This window comes from Alligator mississippiensis, chromosome 2 (genome assembly GCF_030867095.1).
Source record: "Alligator mississippiensis isolate rAllMis1 chromosome 2, rAllMis1, whole genome shotgun sequence".
NCBI lineage: Eukaryota > Metazoa > Chordata > Crocodylia > Alligatoridae > Alligator > Alligator mississippiensis.
This window is the reverse complement of record NC_081825.1, coordinates 134,544,985-134,567,125: the sequence shown is the minus strand read 5'-3', so window position 1 is coordinate 134,567,125 and position 22,141 is coordinate 134,544,985. Positions and strand designations below refer to the sequence as shown.

At 38.5% G+C, this 22,141-nt stretch overlaps 1 protein-coding gene across 16 annotated transcripts in view; it reads right to left on the bottom strand.

The window, feature by feature from the left end:
- Positions 1 to 22,141, bottom strand: part of EPHA5 (EPH receptor A5) — a 365,570-nt gene that overhangs the window by 23,492 nt on the left and 319,937 nt on the right. For 6 of the 16 annotated variants that reach the window (XM_059722187.1, XM_059722185.1, XM_059722192.1 and 3 more), the window contains 2 exons: positions 20,126 to 20,281; positions 1,658 to 6,571 (listed from right to left, as the gene is read on the bottom strand). In XM_059722187.1, the coding sequence (XP_059578170.1) occupies positions 6,466 to 6,571; positions 20,126 to 20,281 (262 nt within the window). In that variant the 3' untranslated portion in view covers positions 1,658 to 6,465. Of the gene's footprint in view, positions 1 to 1,657; positions 6,572 to 9,815; positions 13,548 to 20,125; positions 20,282 to 22,141 lie in introns of those variants that run through there. The other 10 variants (XM_059722182.1, XM_059722181.1, XM_059722194.1 and 7 more) reach the window with 4 other exon arrangements.

The window sequence follows — 22,141 nt, the reverse complement described above, 5'->3', positions numbered from 1 at the left end:
AGGGGCAGTGACCCCCACTCTCTCCCCCAGCAACTCTCAAGGGCTGGGTACCCAAAGAGGTTAGGGGGAGGAGGTTAGATCAAGTTAAAAATGGCCACCTGATCTAAGGTAAGTCTAGATGGGGAAAATAGAGTGGAGGGGTTGGGGGGATCAGAGGGGCAAGGAGGTTCCAGTGAGGCATTGGGGCATCTGTGGGGGAATTGAGGGAGGCAAGTAGGGTGTATGGGGAGAATGGGGGGAGATTAGGGGCTAGTAAGGATCTGAAGTAAGGATCAGTGGATCAGGGAGGCAAGCAATGATTGTAGGAGGGCATCAGGTGCATTGTGGGGCAAGTTGATCCATGGGGATTGCTGGGGACCTGGGAATTTAGTGCAATCATGGGGTGTGTGGGGTTTGTGGGTGGAGGCACTCTCTCCCCCAGGACCAGGAGTTATTTTTATCCCCCTAACTCCTCCATGTCAGCCAACCAACCTGCCCCTCTCCCCACCAGGACTTAATTTCTCAGTTCTCAGCATCAGCAAATGCTGATAAAACTGGCACTGGGAATGGGTTGCAGGATGGAGGGTTTGGTGGGCTGGGGGAGGGTCAGCTGGTCTGTGGTGAGGGGGGTTGTCTGAGGGTGGGGTGAGAGGCCAGGGGCCTAAAAAGAGCCTGGTTCCAGGGGGGTCACCAGCTGGGCTTTCCCAGCCCTAGGGCTGTGCTGGGAACTGTACAGAAATTGAGGACAGTTATATCAGTCTGATCTAAGTTAGATCACCTTGGAGGTAAGCTTAACTTAGATCAGGTGAGACCAATCTAAACTTCCTGGAACTTCTGTATGGTTTGCACTTAGATCGACCTAGGGAAGTGTAAGGTCCATACCTGAGTGAACTAAGATCAGGTGGCAATTTTTAATGCAATCCAGCCTCCCCAAACATCTGTATGCAGCCATGCACACCGAAAACAGCGCTCTCAAACATCACTGCATTTCCAGGTTTGGCATGTATAAACATGAGCTAACATGCTCAAGAACAGCCTGCCCTGTGAGTGATGTGGATGTGGTGTAGACATATCCTTTCATGACCCAGGCCTAAGGATCAGATACCCATCTACAGCCGGTTCAAAAGTGAGCAGTCTTCAGTATAAGTCTGCAGTAGGGCATACATTTACAACTCTGGAGTTGTAACAAGATGCCTTAGGTGCTCAGCCACCATGTCTTCCAAAACACTACATATGGGAGTAATATAAATAACTAGATTGGTAGGTGGACATAGAACACAACATTGCCAACCTGAAACACTGCAATGCCATGAGACAAACTCCCCTTCCCCTTCCCCCCAAATTGGCTTAAAAATCACGAGTGAAAAAAAAATGTGGAGGTTTTTTTTTATTTTCCTTCTGGTTTCTGATCATTTACGGTTCACCTGTTATTTTTCTCTTTAACCTAGAAGCACGCTTTTATTTTAAATGGTAGCTGAGATTCTCAGGTAATCATAGGATTCCAGGAGCTGGAGCTTTGAGAAAGACAACAAAATATTGTGAAACTTGAGAGAAAATTCATGAGCTAGCAAGTGTGAGAGCATGTGCTAAGGAGAGTAATTTAGCATTTGGGGCCAAACTTTGGTACTTTAAATGGAAACAAAGTAACAACAGTGCAGGTGTGGTCCACAACTGGATGTAACTGTTATTCAAAGATTTTTATTTTTATGAAAAAATATAAACTTTCATATCTTACACTACAAAAACATGTACACAAACAAATGCAGAGAGCATCAAAGGAAAGAAAAAAACAAAGGAAATAAATACAGCAAGCTGCTGCTAAGCCTTCTAAGCCTTCTATGAGTTAAAACTCTTACGCAGGGGATGGAGCTTAATGCCTATTTTGGCAGTGTTTAATACAAAAGCTCCTGACCCGCCTGCCCTACGGGATTCAGAAGAATATATTAAAAAAGGATTTGAAACTAAATGTTACTCTCTGACTGCTATTAGGTATTTCACACACTTCTTAATATCTAATTGTAAAACTACAGCAGTCTAAGGATTCACAATTTCTTGACCACTGGGACCTCTACATTTTTATATTCAACACCGAATAGATACAACTTTTTCACCTTCATAATTTTTTTGTTAACATATAGAAGGAATAAATAAAGTTTACAGCTGATTATTTAATCAGTCTTCTTTGTTTATGATTAGATCACTTCTCCAAATGATAACCCAATAATCCCTGGATGTCTTTCTAAACAAAAGCTGTGCTTAGAAAGACATGTTCTTTCACAGACCGAAAAAAAAAGCATCATGAAAATAATGTTTTATCTATCAGTATCTATCAGTCCCTTTGGAAAAAATTCTTACAATTAGCAGCAAAATGAACTGGAAAAAAAGTAATCTATGTAACTAGCTGGCTAACTGAGCTGGAAAAGCAAGCTGCTTTGAGTTACCCTAGGCATAAACTCCAAGTACAGCTAACAACTTAATTTTAATTACTGACTATCACCATTTGAACGTAGCTAACATTTTATTTTTTCTTAAGTTTAAATATCTGGCACACAACTAGCAAGGACAGCTAACTAAAGTACTTAGCTTCTCCCCCCTGTTTAGAATGAGCAAAATCAGAAAAATATTAATGTGGCCTCATTCTACTGCATAACATTATGTACAATATCCCAACTCTAATACCTGATTTTAACCTATATATTTTTACTTGCTACCCTTTCTTGTATTACAATGAAAATACCTTCCAAAGGTAAGTTTCTCTGCTTGTGCTTTGTAGGACATACCATCTCAGCTGGAGGAAATTAAAGTACATAGGCCAAGGTTGGAGTCTCAAGTTTTAAAAGGGAAGACAGAAGGTAAGTTCCAGAGCTGTCTTTGAAAAGTCCAGCAAAAAGAAAAAAAATAAGAGATTAAAGTTAAGCCCCTAAATCCATACTTAGGTGCCCAAGAAGCTGTCTGCTTTCCCAAAGCACAGCTGTTCTCTCCCTAATGCCACCAGGACTCTTCGCTGCCCAGCAATTTGGAAAATTTGTCCAATTATTTAGGTGCCTAAATAGTGCCTGACCAATAGTGCCTGACCTGAGGACCCATTTGTGAAAGTTTTAGCGACCTTTTTTTTACTTGGGGTCTATTTTAAGCAGACTTGTAGCAACATAAGTGCTTGAGTTAAATATAAAATCTGATTTTATTCATTTGAAGATTTAAGAGGCACCCATCTATTTACACATGAAATCTGGTTTAAGGGCTTTCCATTTACTACTAGTTAATCATAAAGATGTTCTGAAGGTTCATCTAATACATGGTACTTGATTACTCTATGGCAAGAAAGTAATTCTTTCTTTAATGTGACAAATCCAAATCTACTTCATATGTATTTGAAAAACACAAATGGCCAAAAGAATTTAATTTTCAAAATCCATAAAAATGCTCCTTACATTTTGCACAGAGATCTAATACACTCCATCTGTTAATGAGCGACTGAAGATAACAGACAGGAAAGAGAGAGGAGAACTTGTGGAAGATGCTAATCAAAATCTCTCTAAGTATAACTGACTGATGCAAGTGGCAATTGAATGATTCTTCCGAGAAGAATCAAGCTACTGTTTGTCTTTCTAAGGATTATTTTACAAAGTACTGCAGGCAGGGAGATACAAATAATCCCACAATGGTTCCACTGACAGATCTAATAATGTTATTTATTATTTGACAAATCTCCTTTATGTGCTGAAATTGTTACGCCTCAACTTTTCCTTTTTTTTATCCCCTTTGTGGCCCGCTGGCTGACAACAATGAAACAATAGGACAGGAAATCACACCATCAAGATTTGTCAAACCTTTCACTTCTGTTTTGCTGTCTCCCTGAGCATCACGAAAGCTCCGTGCACAACTCATCACTGGTTTTGGGGGGGGGGGGGGTTGTTTTTTTATTTCTCACCTTTATTTCATAGATTTCATAGACATTAGGGCTGGAAGGGACCTCGGAAGATCATCGAGTCCAGCCCTCTGCTCAAAGGGGGCATCTTTATAGATGAGTTTGGTACTTTTCCTATTGGTGACATACTGGGAGCAAATGGATGCAGGGGGATAGGATTTGCTTACTTCTTTTTTGCTCAAATCTGATTTGTGTTCAAGGTTCCCCTTTCTTTCAAGACCTGCCCATATCTCAGTGAGGAGCAACTGGCAGTTTTAGAAGGAACATGGGTTTTAGGTGAATGATTTCACAAAGTGTGTTTGTAAGGAATTTTACAGTTTTAGGAGAAAACATCCTGCTGAAAGCAATAGACATTTATGCTCATCAATCCTTTAAGTACAGCTGAAAAAAATTCTTATTTATTTTTTAAATATTTTTTTTATTAGAATCTGCATCAAAGAGCTTTGAGGAAGTTAGAAACAGTGGGTGCATCTACCTGTGCAGTTTAATGTGCAGTAGCCTATTTTACTGTGCATTAACGTATTACGTAAAAAAGCAAGTGATTATACCAATGTGCAATAAAATAGGCTACTGCACATTAAGCATCACTTAAAAACTGTGCACATTTGTTACTGCGCATTAAAGCAGCCTCATGCACATTTCTTTGGTACCTCACATTGAAGGTACAAAATTTAATACACATTAGAAAAAACACATTAATGCACATGTAAATGTGCCCAATGACTATATGCCACTTACATCCCATTCAGTTTTGTGGGATCCAGTGGTTGGCTCCACTTAGAACAGATTCTTGAGCACAGAAAGAAGTACTGGGCCAGAGCACACCATGCTTTTCTTCCTGTTATTCACAATCCTTCCAGAATAAGCTTATACTCAGAACACTGTGCTGCTCAAGAACTTTTCATAAGAACTCCAAAAATAAAATATTTCCATTCAGCCCACATATAAAACATATTAAATCAGGGTGTCTAATCAGGATTGTAATTATAGTCTTAGGCTCCTACTTAACAAGGTAACTAAGCATAGCCATAATTTTAGAAATGTGGATAGAGAGTTAGGAATATCCATAAGTTCCTGGTTGAATAAGGGTCTTAACTTTCAGTCACCATATGAAGCAACAAGATCAGAATGGGAGGAAGACTCTGGCCCTAATTATAATATACTGGTCATTTTGGCACTAGCTATCTATCCATGTTTTATAGAAATGTTGGAATAAAAATATTCAGGAAGGATTAGCAGGGGAAAAATCTCAATGCTGCACAGGAAGATTTAATTTCCTTAATATGAACTAAAGCAATTAAATCTCTTTGAAACTGGCTGGAAATGTACTCTTTGGTGTCCATGCGTCCATTTCATTTGAAAAGATATTTCCAGGGCTTCAGTAAAGTGAATTTGTGAGTCGAGCAGGATGAATGGCTATAAGAAACAGACTGTCAGAGACACCACTAAAAGTTTCAAATGCCAAAGCAAATGTAATCCTATACATAGACTAGACTCTTACTGAGGGATCAGTTATAAGGGTAAATTTTCAAGTGCACAAAGAGAAATGTAGTACCAAATTATCACTGAAAGCTAATGAGGAGTTTAATGTGTAACATCTATTTGTGCTTTTGAAAATTGTCCCCTTACTGTCCTCAAGTCTTACAGTGAAAAAAATAGGAGGATAGTCTCTTGTTTAAATGCACCCTTTCTATTGCATATATGCAATTAAAACTCCTAAAAGCTTTGTGTGTTTCTAAAACTGAACAGCAGAAAAAATACAAGCAAAGGGGTAGCATAAAGAAGAAAACAAAAAAGGAAAGAAAAGAAAACCCCCAAAACCAATCTTGTACCTGGGTGTGTAGCAAACTGTACAGGATATATACATATTAATCATGTATTCATTTCACAGAAGAGCAAACTAAAAGTTACTTTATAACACAGAGGGGAAAAAAATATACACCCTGTATTGTATTTGCCATTGAACAAGCAACATGTTTATACACTAGTCTCTATAACTTAATGCTGTGTAACAGCATTTTTAAATTTACAAAACAAAATACCTATCAAGAAATAATCTAATCATATTGCTCTTCAATACACTTCTGTAGACAATTAAGACTTGAAGTAAACTTCAGTAAACTGCAGCTTTTGTTAGCCCATAAATGGCTATAAAATGTTTCCATTCAAGTAAGTCCTTGGAAGTATTAACATGTGCTGCCATATTTCAGTATATAAAGGTGCTATATATATTCCATGTACAGACAAAGTGTGGTGGGAAGGCTTTTTTTGTTGCTGAAGCATAAGAAAATGGTTAACCTCATGAACAGTAGATCCATTTCCATGTTCCATGCACGTTATATTTACTTCATGAAAATGAAGACACAAATAGGAAGGAAAGGAAAAGTTTAGTCAAACACTGATTATAAATTACATGGCAGAGGCCAATGTCCTTCAGTTATATAAATCACTGATTCTGGCCCCCCCGCCGCCTCCCCTTTTTTTTCGTTAAAATAAATCTCAGGGCTAGTTTACAAAGTGCAGGGTTGTTCACTTGAGGCAGTGACTTTATAACCGAGTTACAATGGAACCATCCCATTCACCAACTGGACCTTCATCTCTTGAAGGCTGTTCATTATCTTCTTCTGGTGACCAACAAGTGTCACGCCAAGCCGCCTCAAATCCCTGTATGAAGAAAGCACACATTGGTTCTATAGATTAATTCAGACAGACCCCTGTATTTAATAACTCCTATGTACTGCAAACAAATATAACTATACTAACACCCAGCTCTTGCCATCCAGGGATCTCAAAGTGCCTTGCAAATGTTGTGAGTACTGTTATCCCCCATTTCTGATTGATGGAGAAGTCACAGACCCAGAGTGAAGTGACTTGGCCAACAGTATTCACCAGTGGTAGTGTGATGGCTAGAATCTGGAGTCCTAGCCATCAAGTGTCTAGTGCAATTGGCCACACTGCCAACATGACCACTGTGCCAAAACAGTCCAGCCTGAAACGACCACGCATGGAAATTTCTACTCAAAAATAAATTCCATTTATGAAAACTTCAGTCAGTTTCCTGATGTGCTTTCTTAGATGGGAGTGTAAGTAAATGTTGTAAGAAAATACCTCTTTCCTACTTTTATGAAGTAAAGCCAAGATACCAAAACCAGTTAGGTCCCTAAAGGGATTATTTTCAAAGACACAAAGGGAAGATATCCCCTAAATCCCATCAAAAACCAACAAGAGTTCATCATATAACAACCATTTTTGCCTTTGAAATCCATAATTAGGTACCTATGAAAAACAACTTGAGTTCCCAAAGTGCTAAGCACGCAGACATTACTGTTACTGATTTATGAGCTTAGTTAAGAATTTAGGTGCCAAATTTTGGCCTCCTAGTTTTGAAAATTGTCTGAACTTAAAACATCTGATTTTATCTACCCAGTAGTTTAAACCATTTCTTCCTCCTGCTGACAATCCTAACAGAATTTAGTGAAGGCTTCAAAAAGATGGCAAATACTTTTGGTTTAATTTCACATGAGACTGGAGATCTAAGCTTTACTCCCTTTATCGAACAGCAAAATAGAAATGTGTGGTTGCAGTGAGAATGCAGATGGTGTTTCTTATCTAAGACATTTTGCTTTGAAAGTGAATTAGGCAAAATCCTAGAGGGCTCATTGATATCATGGGAATGATTAAATCCATTAGAGGATTGCAGTTCAGACTTTACAGGCCATCAGTCTGGCCAGAAATGCAGGTGATGAACTTTTGGGAGTGAAAAGTAATCTTCCTTATGATTTATGCAGATATAGATTACAAAACTACTGGCAGATAATTGATAGGAATAATTCTGTTGAATTAACTGTGCTTAATTCTTGGGAACTCCACATACTATAAAGGCATAAAGTAAAGCAGAATATAGAATAAGAAATTTCTATTTTACCTAAAGGTGAATTGAATATAAAGGGTTATACTGCACCCCTTCTCTTTTTTATTTATTTATTTTTAATAGGACAAGTTGAACCACAATGTTTGGGAGGAAGGACCAGTTTATATCTTTCTGATATAATTTGATAAGATTTTCAATTTATATCAGAATTTGCATCAATATCTTATCAATTTTCAATTTATATCAGTATCTTTTCCATTTTCAACCTATCAGTTCATGGAGCAGTTTTTATAAGGGAAGTGTTATAATCTACCTTCCCTATCTGTAAAGGACTCCAAGGGACTTAAGAGAGGAAACAGCACTAAAAGTCAATAAGACCTTAACTCCTAAGTCACTTAAGGCATTTATACATGTACTCCAGGAGGTTGGGGGGGGGAGAGGCATGCTTTAATTAAAGTGGTTCCAAAAGCCACTCTAATTAAAATGCCCAGTGTTACATGTATCAGCGTCCCCACTGAAAAATGGCAGCGGGGGTGCTTTAACTAAATCTTTTCGAATGAGCTTTAGTTAAAGCACCCCCATCACCATTTTTCAGTGTGGGGATGCTGATACACATGACACTGGAGTCTGCTGGAGCGTGGTAATTACCACACTCCAGCAGAATTGATTCATCAAATCTGCTCCGATGAGCTGTCATTACTGCACACTGAAGCAGCCTCAGTGCACGTGCATAAGCACCTTTAGAATTTGTCACTACTGCTTCCATGGTGCTTCTGCTAAGAAGTGAAGTCCTACCCACCTACTCCTGCTCCTTGTGTGCCAAACCAGTAAATGAGGCAGAGGGAGGCTCACAATGACTGATCCCTCAGTCTCTGATATACTTGCGAGTACTTGAAGGGGTACTTCTGCATCAGCCTTATTTCTGTGTTTGGTGCATGGGATGCTGGAGAAGAACTGTGCCGTGCTTCTTGGCAGTGCTCTCAAGTGGACTACAAAAGTGGTATAGATGTGTCCCCTGGTACTTCTAAAAATCTCACTCATAGGGAAGATTACTGATCACAGGGTATGTCTACACATTCATTAATGTGCCTTTGCTACTGAGCATTAAGTTTAGTACCTCTAACATGAGGTACTACATAAAGGTGCAGTAGCTGTGGTAATACGTAGTAGCAAAGGCGAACATTTTTTTGACGCTTAATGCACAGTAGAGTAATTCTACTATGCATTAGCATGGTTTTTGCCATGACACACTAAAGCACAGTAGAATGGTCCATTGCACATTAAGGTGTCTCAATTAGACACACGACAGCACCTCTCACCTCTCACCAAACACAAAGCAGCACCTAGCCTCTTTGAAAATCTGGATGCTTCAAGAGCCAAAATGGATTTTTTGAAATGCAGCCCAGAATGTTCACTGTTTAAACTCATTAGATAAAAGAACTGGATAAGGAAATCCTTAGATAAGGTAACTGGATTGTTGGTTGCTGTCTCTCAGGTGAAAGCGGGCAAAGATTTTCAGAATATTTTTCTGGCTTTCATGTTGAGCCTGTGTCCCTATTACGTGTCACAAAAAACCTCTGCGCTCAGGGCAACAGTGGGTGTGAAAATAAAGCAAGCTGTCCAGCTAAAAAATAATCAGATGGCTTTGAACAAAAAGTAATGGAGCACTGATGCTGGTACTTGGACAAGGTAAGCTCCCGGAGGAAAGTTAGGTCTGTAGTCCAACGCACTCTCAACCTTCTGATTTGGAATAAGCTGAATTTTCTGCTCTAGGCAAAACATTTTTTAGGTGTAATACCCTTTTTTATCTTGTGCATCTCTCAGCTGCATAAAAAAAATCACGGACTATTGTGCACAAAGCAAGAGGTCAGCGAACCACAACAGTATGCTCGTTACTTCGAATGACGGGCTGTTAATGGCTGCAAAGGTGTCTAACTTTTTATGAGTCCGAGTTTTCATTTCTGCCTCCACTGAATTGTGAAAATGTTTCAGCAAATGACACACGGCTCTTAATAATGAAGGAAAATGTAGGAATGCTATTGTTATATGTGATTTATTTTATGTACATAGCACAGTTGGTAATTCACACCAAAGGAAAAAATACTATCATAGGACCAGATTTTTAATGGGGTCAACACCCACTTATTTTTCAGTGGGAGCTGCTGGATGAACGGCTCTTGAAAATGCAGCTGCTTCATTCCAATGTCTAAAGGCAAGCTGAGATATTTTGAAAATCTGGCTGCTAATATTTTATATATGTACTGTTTTCTCTGATCGTATCAGTCTGTTCTTGCTGATTATGCAGAACAGCCAGCCCAAAACTTTATTAGGAAAACACATTTTTTTTGTATTCCATACACAGTTCTATTAATCTAATTATAGAACTCCCTTAGACATTGGAGTAGCATTTGGTTTCTTACTTCCAAAGCATCCAACTGCAATTTAAGATACTGATACTTGCTACAATGTTTCTCTTTCTTTGCCATAGAATGCCCTACAGAGTCCATGCCTCTGAGTGCATTATTGATTTAAGAGATAGAAAGATTAAGAATAATTGAATATTCCAGTTTAGGTGTACAAGTTAGGCACCAGAAAATCTACTGCATTAATTATAAATGGGGGTAAATAAGTTGATTCTGTTGACTGTGGATCCCTTGGGTGAAATTCTACATGGTCTTTGTACACAAGAGAGGTCACCACATGTTCCTCTGCCCGTACACAGATAAACCAGAAACCCACTGGGGAAATGAACCCAAGGTCCAGATACTCATTTGGACTAAGTCAACATAGCTCTACCGATGTACACTGATCATTCCCAGCTCATGCTAAGGCTGTCTGCTTCTTCCTACTCCCCTTTCAGTTGTTAGCAGTGCATAAAAGATAAGTGCTAAGGCACAGCCGTTATCAAAGAAAACTCTGTACCATAGTCAAGATAACTTGCTCATGACAAAGTCAGTAATAGCATTTCCCAAAGCACCGAAGTGACTTAGGAGCTAAAGGGCCTGTCTACATAATCTCCATGATGAGCCTGGGACTGCCAGTGGGAAGCACACACTAGGAACTCACTTATTCTTAGAGGGCGAGTCTATATGAGACAATGCGCAGTAGACTAATTCTACTGTGCATTAGCAAGTCACAGCGAAAGGCATGCAATGCGCTAATGCACAGTAGAATTAGTCTACTGTGGATTAAGTTTAATAAAAAGACACTACTGTGCAGTAGTGACGGTTATTGCACTTTTAGTTAGTACTATATCTCATATTAGAGGTACTAAATTTAATGTGCAGTAACAATGGTACATTAAAGCATATGTAGTCATGCCCAGGGTGAGGCACTGTGACTGACTGGAAGGAAATCTAAGTGAGTGTCCCAGTATCACTCTCAGGCTTTCAGTCTTGGGTGTACTTCTTGGTACATATTCATGGTCTGATTTCTGGGCTTTGGTATACACTGGCCATGCCTGCCCAAGATGCTGACTGTGCAGTCATTTAGTACTTGTATAAACAAATACTAAATAACTACACAGTAACCAGAGTTACAGTGCAGTAGTGTTGCCGAACAGCTTTTCTGTTATGTCGACTGCATACTAGCTCAAGACTACTGGACAGTAGTGTTACATGGCAGGAAGCATATAGTGACACTACTGTGCAGTGGTCTTGAGCTACTGTGCAATCAGTGTCTCATGTAGACATGGCCACTGAGTAGAAGTGAGGGGATGGGACTTGCTTTTGGGTGGCTCTCCCAAGCTTCATGTGGAGGCAGTGCAAACAAGGCCTAAGACTCATTCTCAGAAATGATTTAGGTCTCTAACTGTTCCTATGGGCCTAAGTCTCTTTTGAAAATGACTTACACATTTTTTTAAATTCTCACCCCAAATCTTTTAAAGGCAGCAACTTAATTATATGGGCCCCAAAACTGGGCACACGAATCAGGCAAAGTTGTGCGCAACAGTCTTATTAAGATGTCTGGTCATTAGAAGATCTTATCATTCAGCCTGTGCGCACAGCAGGACTAGAGATACATAGAATCATGGAGATTGAGGGACACTGGCATGTGTAAAAGCATTGGGCATCTATATACATGCTCCAGGGTAGAAAGAAGAGGGCTTTAATTAGAACAGCTCTGAGAGCCACTCTGTTTAAAGCACCCATAGCATCATGTATATTCAATGTCTCATGCCTCAAAATGGCAGCAGGGCACTTTAAGGCTCATTCAACAAGTTTTAGTTAAAGCACCCCCGCCACAATGTTGAAATGCAGGGAAACTGAGTACATGTGACGCAGAGGTTGCTGGAGTATACTAATGAGTGTGCTCCAGCAGACTCGTTTAAGCGAGTCTGCTCTGATGCATGCTAATTAGCATGCATGAGAGTAGAACTCCGTCATGTGTATAGGTGCCCAATCCCACTGAGTCTCCATTCTTTAATATACTTGAACCAGAGTGTCAATACACTTGCCATTTCTGTACTATGAAGAGGCCTTTCATTTTTTATTTTCTTTCTTTGATCCAAGGTGGAAAATGAACACAAACCCATTTACAATTGTACCCTTATACTGTACTAAGCATTGGCTTAAACAAGGCCAAGACAAGAAAATCACAGCTAAAATTGCTGGTGTGTCCTTAGCTAATTCCAAGAAGCCTTCATATAAGCAATACAGCTGGTACTCTGAGAGCATCCCCAATCTTAAAAGCCCAGCTGCAAACTTTGTGGAGGACAATTAGCCCTTAATTGTGATAGCTCACTTTTTAATTAGTTGACTTCATAGCCTTAAAGCTGTATAAAAATACCTTGCAAGAATTTCATTTAGTGATGGTTCTAGTTATATTTTATACAACAAGGACCAGATTTCCAGGCTCAGGTCACACTGGTACTGAATTTTCAAAAGAACTCAGCATCCACTGAGGCAGCTGGATGCCATTTCCCCTTGATTCATGTCCCATTATAGGGACAGACTCTACCACTGTTACTCAGGTTCTGCAGTGCCTTTCTGTGCAAGTGTTCCCTTGCAAATCAGTGGAACTGCTGATGGCATAAGCCATAAGGTATTCTTCAGATGTAGCGATAGGGGATTCTCAGGCTGAGATTTCCAAAGATGCTAGGGGAGTTAGACACCCACATACTGGGGGCTTTTGTACAATATGGACACCATTGCTTTGTTTTGCTTTTTTAAGAGTTCATCTGCTCTTGTTTGTTATTCCCTTCTTATATCATTATGACATCAGAATCGGTTCCTCTAGAAATAATCGCAATGTTACCAACTGATAAATATGAACTTTTAGGTTTAGGAAAAGCAGCAGGAGCAGGTGAATTCTTGAATATTTTTCATTCGGTGTTTTTTTAATAAATAATTTATTTTATTTTATAAGAAAAATTACAATGCAGAGTAACACAACACATATCATTACAAATATTCAGAGCTATTCAACTAATAACAAACAACAGGGTGTCCTGAGATTCAGTGAGTACAGATCTTTCAAAAGGTATGGTATGGAGTCCACATTTTGTTAGCAATAGGTCCAGCCAAGTGTCAGATTGAGAGTCAAGTCATGATCTATCTATTCTTGAGGGTTGTCCTGGTAAAGTTATTCTTGCTGTGTAATGATAGAGCTCCAGGCCCACTCAAAGTCACTAGATGGTCCCAAAGTTTAAAGAGCAGGCCTTGTCCAGTGGCACAGTTTCCTTCAAGTCTGATATCCGGTCGGAAAGAGGGGGTGGAGGGTGAGGCTCCACTTTTCACAAGGAGATTCGTCCCTTGGCAAGAATTAGAGCTAAATGTAGAAATCACTCTTTGTTTGAACACATTAACTTTCAGGTCTTTGCTAAATCATGTAGAGCTCAGGACTTGGGGAGATATTCACTTTAATCAGCCCTTTTATTTTTAGTTTTCCAAAATTTGTTGCTTAGTAGGGTGTCTTTTCTATGACACATGCATATAATCTCCAGTTTGAACCTGCCATGACTGGTCATTTGGATTTTGATTGGACTGGCTGGACACAAGAATAGATTTCATAGATTTCATGGACATTAGGGCTGGAAGGGACATCAGAAGATCATTGGGTCCAGCCCCCTGCCCAAGGGAAGTCAGCTGGGGAATAAGATTTTCAGAAGTAACCAGTGGTTTCAGATGGCTCAATTGTTAGGTGTTTGGTACAACTCAAGATGTCATAACTTAGCTTGATTTTCAAAAAGTGCTCAGCGCTTGCTGTCTCAAAATCAGGCCTTTTTTAGATGTCCCAAATTCATCATCTGAATTTAATAGTAACTTCTGAAAATGTTGGCTCTAACATTTTATCAGGGATTAAATATTCTTTTCATTGGAATGTAGAACTGTTTTTCATATTAAAGATTTTTTCTTTATTTCTTCATTTTTCTACATTTTGGGAAATAATTATCCAGTATTCCACTTTCCATTTAATTTCCACCTCTGCCTCCCATACAGGTTGTTTTTTTGGGGAATGCCATGTTAGATAGTATTTGGAGAAGACTTCAAAAACTGTAATGTTTTACTGATGCCATTGGGTGGGGGGAGAAAATGTTCAGCTCTTCTCATCACCAGATCCCCCCAAGTCCCAGCTCTGGAATATATTGAACAATTACCTATATTGAAAATTACATGGAATATTTAACTTGATTCTTATTTGCACTCTATAAAATATTTTGTTGTTCTCCTTTATAATAAAAAAACCCAAAACAAAATAAAAGAAAAATATAAAGCAAAACAAAAATAACCAACACAAGATGAAAGCTAAAACAAAAAAGCCCACTTGTAACCATGAAAGAACTTTGTGTATTCCAGGGGTTTCTCCCAAGTAAGTTGAGAGAACCTGTACAATGTTAGTATATCTGTATTAGTAGCCAGTAGCTAGATCAGCATTTCTTCCCTTATTCCAGAAACAGTGGCTATGAACCTCAGCTTCTGTAAATCAGTAGAACTTTGTTGAAGTCACAGGAGCTCATGCCAATTATACCAGATAAGGATCTGGATCAGTTTTTCATCACAAGAAACATTTTGTCTTGGAGTACTGAAGTCAAGGAAAGCTTGCCACTTTACCCTAGATAAAAACCTGGCCTTTGGTGATTTTCAAGGTATATAAAATATAGCACAGACATTGATTAATTTATTTTAAATTGGCCTGTTAATTTTCTCAAAAACTTATCAAAGTGGAGAGCAAAGCAAAGTCTGAACAAAGTAAAACAAAATAGGTGGTATCAGTGGTGTTAGATTGTAAAACGGTAGAAGTTGTTTAGGAACATAGCCCCAAATGTGGAAGCATCTAAGTCTAAAGATAATTTTTATTCTCAGGATTTAATTTGCTTACAATAATAAACTTATGGTGTCAGATGCTCAGCTGCAGTAAACTGGGGTAATTAGACTTGAGTCCATGGAGCTTTGGTGCTTTGCAACAGCTGAGGAACTGGCTCACAGAAATTATGCAGCAACAGAGTATAGTAATGCCTAGACTAGCCTAGATTAGAAATAAAATGATTATGCCACTCAGTTTTAAAAGATACTCTCCACTGATTTTAATAATGAGTTGAATCATTACAATTGGATTTCTTTTAGGGCCCAATTGTGCAACCCCTATTTATACTAGTCAGCATTTTGGCAAACATGTGGTTTCAGTGAATTCACTGAATCCGCATCCATGAACAAAAACTTGTGTGTAAGATTTGTATGCCTGGGCCCTTTGAAGAACATACTGGAGAGCAGTATGAATATAGTTTAAAATACATTATGTTTTGAAAGAATGGGCAAGTAGATATTAAAAGGAACGGTCTTCAGACCTCTCTTCACAGTTTAAAAGTTAAATAAAGGGAATTAAAATTTTAAAACGTGTACATTAGATGCTCTTGGAAGTACCAGCTCCTTTGCACTGCTCTGTGGATGTGAAAGGTTTTGGAGGCAGCTAGGTCTGGTCAGCCAAGAAGTCAACCAGGGTGTGGGCATTGGTTCAGAGATAACATGTTGCTACTGTGCCACCTGGGTTAGTGGCGCTAAGAGAGTGCGACCTTTGGATACTGCTGCCAGAAAATAGAATTCAGAGGCACTCCCTGCCTTTTGGAAGGTGTTTCCAGTGCAGATAAGGTCAAAGTATGGAGAAGCTATAATGTGACTAAAGCCATTAAATAACTTGAGCTCTTTGTTAGCTCACAATTCTGCAGAATCCAAGGGAAAAAATATTTAAAAATTAATGCCAGATAACATATTTAAAAATAAATTTAACAGAATAATAATAATAATAATAATAAAATCATTTCTGGTTGAATGAGATGCTTCATTTCAGGTTCTATCTGATATTAAGGTCTTTTAATTACTTTTTTTTGTTGAAACAAAACTGAAGGGACTTTCCTATCAGAAAGTCAACTTGAATTTTTTAAAAAATGAAATATGTCTTTTGGAAAATGACAAAAAGAAGGTTTTTTTTAAAAACGTTTGTTTACTTGTCTTTGATATAAATAATTCAGTAAAAGCAAGAAGAATGCACAGAACATTTCTGCATCAGCAACTCTGCATTGTTCACTGAAAAAATGTTTGGGCTGAAAAATATTCCTTGGTTCTTTTCTGACAGAGTTTTCCAGGCATGGGCCGAATGTATATTAGCACACAAATGTATTTTGCTGCAGCACCTTGTTTTCATGGAACTGTTTCGTGAGTGAGAAGAAAGTAAAAAAAAAAGAAAAAGAAAAGAAAGAAGTGAAGTGGAATATTGTTTCTGAGTTCCATGGGATGCTTTTGACCTGGGGGCTGGGAAGGGTTGATATACATTTGTCTGATGTCTTGGCATATTTTGCCAGCCACTGCTCCTCTGTCCCTTGCTGCTGTCCTCAATGCACTGGCAGAACAGCAAATGAAATCAGCAAGATGCCTACCAGATCTATCGAAGCAAAAGAGCTCCATTTATTTTATTAATTTCACACAGCTTCTATACTTGCAGCAGCAGGGAAGTGGAACAGGCAGGGATAGAGGAGCAGAACAAGGGAGGGAGAATACTTGGGGAAGTAAGAAGGTATTAGCACACGGAGATAAGAAAGAGCTAAAAAAAGGAGAAGGAAGGATAGATGAAGACGCAAGTGGAGGATGAGTGAGGAAGCAACAACTGAAAAGAAAGAAACAAAGGGAAAGGAGAAAAATAAAGAGTAAATAAAGGATAAAGAAAGAAACAATTCAAAGAAGAGGCAGCAACCAGAAGCAGAAATGAGAGAGGGCAGGAAAGCCTTAAGTTTAGGGAGAGCAGAGTAGGTACAGTAGGTAGGATGGCTACTGAAGTAGTGGGATGAGTGTCTGCTTTCCTCTGGCTCTTGAGGGAATGGGTTGAAACAGCCTGCTTTTCTCTGAGGAGAAATGGCTTTTTATGATGCAACGGGATTCTTTTAAAGCATTTTTTTCTGACTGAATATTTCAGTATGAAAAATCTACAACAGAGACTAATTTTAATAACAACAATAATAAAAATCTCTGCTTGACATGTCCTGAGTAAAATATATATTTTGATCAATGCAAGGGGTCCAGAACCTGTTTGGATTGACATTAGTCGTTTGAAATCCAGCTTTAGAAGCTGACAGCATATATATAAGTGGGGAGGAGAGAAAAGGACACGGGAGGACAGCACAGAATTGATGAATGAGAGAGAAACATTGAGAGAGCTTAAGGAAAAAATAATAGCAAATAATTTGGCATGGATGGGATGCTTATTTATTCTTTCATTTTAGTATATGTTAGAGGAGGTATAATCCACTTAATAATTTAGAAATGATGATGTTTTTCTAACAAATTAGGCCCTGATTAGGTGAAAATGCTTAAGAAATACTGTGTAATGAGGTTTAGATACATTGCATATGACACAGAATCACAGGAAAGTAGGGCTGGAAGGACACTCAGGAGGTCATCTAGTCCAACCCCTGCTCAAGGAAGGAGCATTCCTGTCTAAACCATTTTAGAAAAGTGTTTGTCTAACCTGACATGACCTGGAGGAAATATGGAAGAACCTAACAACCAGAGCATGGTGAGCTGGGAAATGCTGGAGTGGAGATGAGGAAGGAAGGGAGGGGATGATTGCTGAAATTGTTTGTAATTCCAAAAAATATATAAAATAAAATGGCAGTGTAATGTCAACAACACAGTTTTTTTTTTCTTTTGGATTGAATAAAACATTTAATTCCAGAGGTAAGCAAATGTTTTACTTTTAACATTATAGTTTAATAAAACTGAAGCAGATTTTGAAATGTGAACAGTTTTTTCAATATGGAACAGTCAGACTTTTCCAAATTTTTCACCCAACACAGATAAGTTGGTTAAACCAGGACAAATCGGTGGAACACTGCTATTGCTGAATCTGCATTTTTTCACAAAGAAGAGTTTTGCCTCTGCTCTCACTATGGAAGTGGAGGGTCTCAGGATTGTGCAAAAGGCAAGCTCTCCATACTCAAATGATTGATGTAATTACTTAACTCTGAGTGTTGTGAGCAGACCCAACAACTTCAGCTTTTCTGCTCAGATCTATTCAAGTTGTTGCCTCATCCCATGTCTGTGCTCTCTGGGTTTGCTCTCTCGGCTATTCTTGTCTGCTCTGTGGATTGTGAATTCTTTGGGCAGGAAATGTCTTCCCTGCTCCATTTCTATAAAGCACCTAACAAAACGAGACCCTTATTTTTGACTGGGGTTCCTAGGTACTACAAACACAATATATAATGACATAAAACATGATGAATCTTCAAAGTGTGCAGTTAGGCATGTGCTTAATTATTTACAGGGTCTGGCCCCTGTCCTGAAATCACAGTAAGTAAGGGATATTAGGATTGTGGGCAGTGCAAAACTGGAGTGAGAGCAGAGACACTGCAACATTTCCACTTCTATTGGACCCCAGACTATTAATATTATTTTAAGCTGTTATTAAGTCATTTTTTTCTGTTTCAGAGGAATTCCTACTCTGTAGAGTGAATTCCATTGAATAATAGTGAGTTCCTACAGCAATGTTGATCTTGTTTTGCAGAACAGGTGAAATTGTTAAGGTTCTGTGAGTATAGGATTTCTTATTATTTTCAGTTGATTCAATATGCATATTGGCCAGCTGGAGGGGTGGGGGTGTGTGAGAGAGAGAGAGAGAGAGAGAGATCAGAACTAGAACAACATAAAAGACTGGGTCATTCTCCTTTTCATTCTAATTCAACATTTGTGATAACCTATAATAACCAAGCTGGAAACACAGTCTCTATGGTCAGCTTGCAAAAATAATAGGAAAAAAAATATAGGCATAATTATTACACAAGTGGTACAGAAAATTAAAGAAAAAAAAAGGCACATAATAAACCAACTACCCCAAGGCATTTACTGAATGAATTCAATGCTATGTATTGTATTCAATACAGTCAGATCAGCCTGATTTCAGAGGCATGCAAACATAAAGATATAGGGCACCACTGGCCCACACACTATGTATCCAGGACCCAATCCTGCAAGTGAAGGGTGAGCTCTTTTCAGTTGCATAGCTTACATACACCCCTCTTGTGGGAGAGGGGCTTGGAACTGGGCCAGTATCAGACCCATGTCTTCCTTTCAACATCACACAGAATCCAAAAAAACAATTAATGATCAAACAGACCCACTTTCTTTAAAAAATGTTTCATTTTTAGCTGGATATTTTCAGGGGACCTCTAGGCTTGACTGCCATTTCTGAAAATGTCCTGTCAGGGCTAATGCAATTTGTGCCCTTTTGAGGATTCCTTTACAGTGCTGGAAGTTGGAACTGAGAATCCAGACCTTGGGGCTTATGACACGGGCTTCACTGATTGTCTGTTGTCACTGTTATGAGGTCAGCCACATCAATTGTGCAAATGTCTGTTTTTCATCTTTTGCAGGTAAAAATCACATCCCACTTATATCACTTACTGGGCCTGTCCACAAATCACCTGTGGTTAGGAGTAGCTCCCCCAAAAGCCAGTGACACCCGTATAAGAGTAATGTAAGTGAGAAGAGATTCCAGTTCCCATTCATTTGATGGTATAATACTGTGCTTATTTTATTTTTTTTATTAAAAAAATTCTCCAAACAATCCAATTGCCAGAATATGGTCTGTCTGTTATGCAAAATCATGTGTAAATTTATTTGGTACAGGAGCCCAGTTATTTTAACAAACACAGTGACCTTAAGTTCAACTTTCTCCTGCATTTGTTATCAATACAGGTGATAAATGATGAGGCTTCTGTGAAAACTAATGGCTACATATGAAAGTGAACTGCTTCCCTTCTTTGTCCTCTTCTGAAGCCTACCTCTCTACTTCATTTACACCTATTTGTCTTCTCACCCTGCTCCAACAAATTAAGTGAAAATTATCAAGAAACTACTCACTCTAAAGTCACCTGAGCCACAGCATCCATTGAACTGTATCCATTTTTCATGAAAATCTCTGTATATCGTCCCATTTTGATGGCTTCCAGCCATTCACCTACTGATCTGTAGGCACTGCTTCCCACTGGGCTATGTTCTACTAATAAATTTGACACACTAAAATAAAATAAAAAACAACAACAAGGTTTAATATTTCAAAGTGCTTAATATAACTTATTCATCCACCATTTTTAATATTAAAGAGGAAGCTTCTATTGTGTTTTCCTAGACATCTGTTTTGAAGTTCTATCTTCTCCACCTCTATTTTTCTTTTTCATTATAACTTACAGCTATGGTAAATCAAAGGGCAGAGAGTTTGGCAGCCAAATTCTCTTTCTAAACAAGTCATGAGTGGAAATAAATGCATATTGTATTTCCCATCACTGATTATCATTGCCAGTCAGTGGTCAAAATTGGAGGGACTGTTTCTGAAAATATGCACTAGATTTTCAAAGCTACTTGTCTCCCACAGATTTTAGCAATTTCTAAAATCAGGCTCTAGACTCAGGAGGCTAACTACAGTCTAGTTGTTGACCAACAGATCCATATAACTTTAGTCACAAAAGCAATGCCAGTCAAATCCAAAACTACTCGCACCATGTCCAGCAATACGGGATTCTGTTGTTACTTGGCTCCTGGGCAGCACCATACCTTAAACACCTTACACGCTTACATACTGCATTTCTTCTGGCAGTAGATCTCAACGGACTTTGCAAACGAGTTAAGCATCATTATCACCATTGTGCAGATGGGAAAAATGAGGCAGAGAGTGGTGAAACAATTTATTCCAGGTAGGACATGAGAATGGGACATGTGACTCCCAAATCCAGTGTATCTAAGTGCTTTATCTACTGCCTAAGAAAAACACTTGCATGAGGAATCGGATGCACACAGGTAAATGTTTGCAGAGTGAAGCTTTGAATATGAGAATTAAATTCAAATGTATCAAACAGGTAAGATATCTGAGATATTATTTCAGCACTTGAGAAATCTTTGTATATTTTATGATCACATTAGTACTTCTTTGTTTATTTAATGCCCTTGCTGAAGGATCCAATAAAATGTAAATACTACCAGTACCAAAAACAAAATGTTTTCACATAAAATTTTATATGCAGAAGGGATTCAAACTTCCTATCTTACCATAACAAAGAGGTGGATTTTCAGTGTGAAAACCATAACGCATTTACTGATGTGCGTACATTGTAATGTTATGGTTTATTTCCTCCCTTATCTGTATTAATGAGAATTTTTAATAAAGGATGTTACATATACAAGATCCTTTAATGAGGCATTTTGTTAATTTAGGGTTGATTCAGTAACTTTTTTATTATGGATAGAGAATGATATGGATAAAATAAACATGACGACAAAAAATTGACTGTTCAGGTGCACTGTTCACATTTGAAACACTAATAGTGGTTTTGAAATGGAGACATTTGGAATGACTCGGAAGTGTAAATGCATTAAAAGATCAATAAGGTGCTTAGTGACTATATGAAATGGTTTACTGCCTGTTTTCATCTTCTCCGGTGCAATTTGGTATAACAATGTATGAACTGCTGCATAACATGCCCTGAAAATGACTATTCCAAACTGAAAATAAAAGAGAAGTGTCTCATATTTTATGCTACCATAAACCTTTTTATGCAGATTTGCTAGGAATGACATTACAACTAATTGCTAATAAGATTCATTCTTCAATTGCTTCTTCAGAGGATTAATGATGCATGGAAAGTAGCCTGAAGACTCGTGCCTACTTTGTATTTAAAAAATGACATTTACTCTGGTAAACAAATGTTGGCCCACAGTGCCAACCTAACCTTTCCTAACAATTGTTGCTTATTCCTAGATGTTTGCTACAGCACTGCCAGTACAAATGTGTGTGTAATTTCCTCCCTATGACCAAATGGACAATTATTATAGAAGCAGGGCTAATCTTCAGCTGGCATCAGTCAGTATAGCTCCACTGAAGTC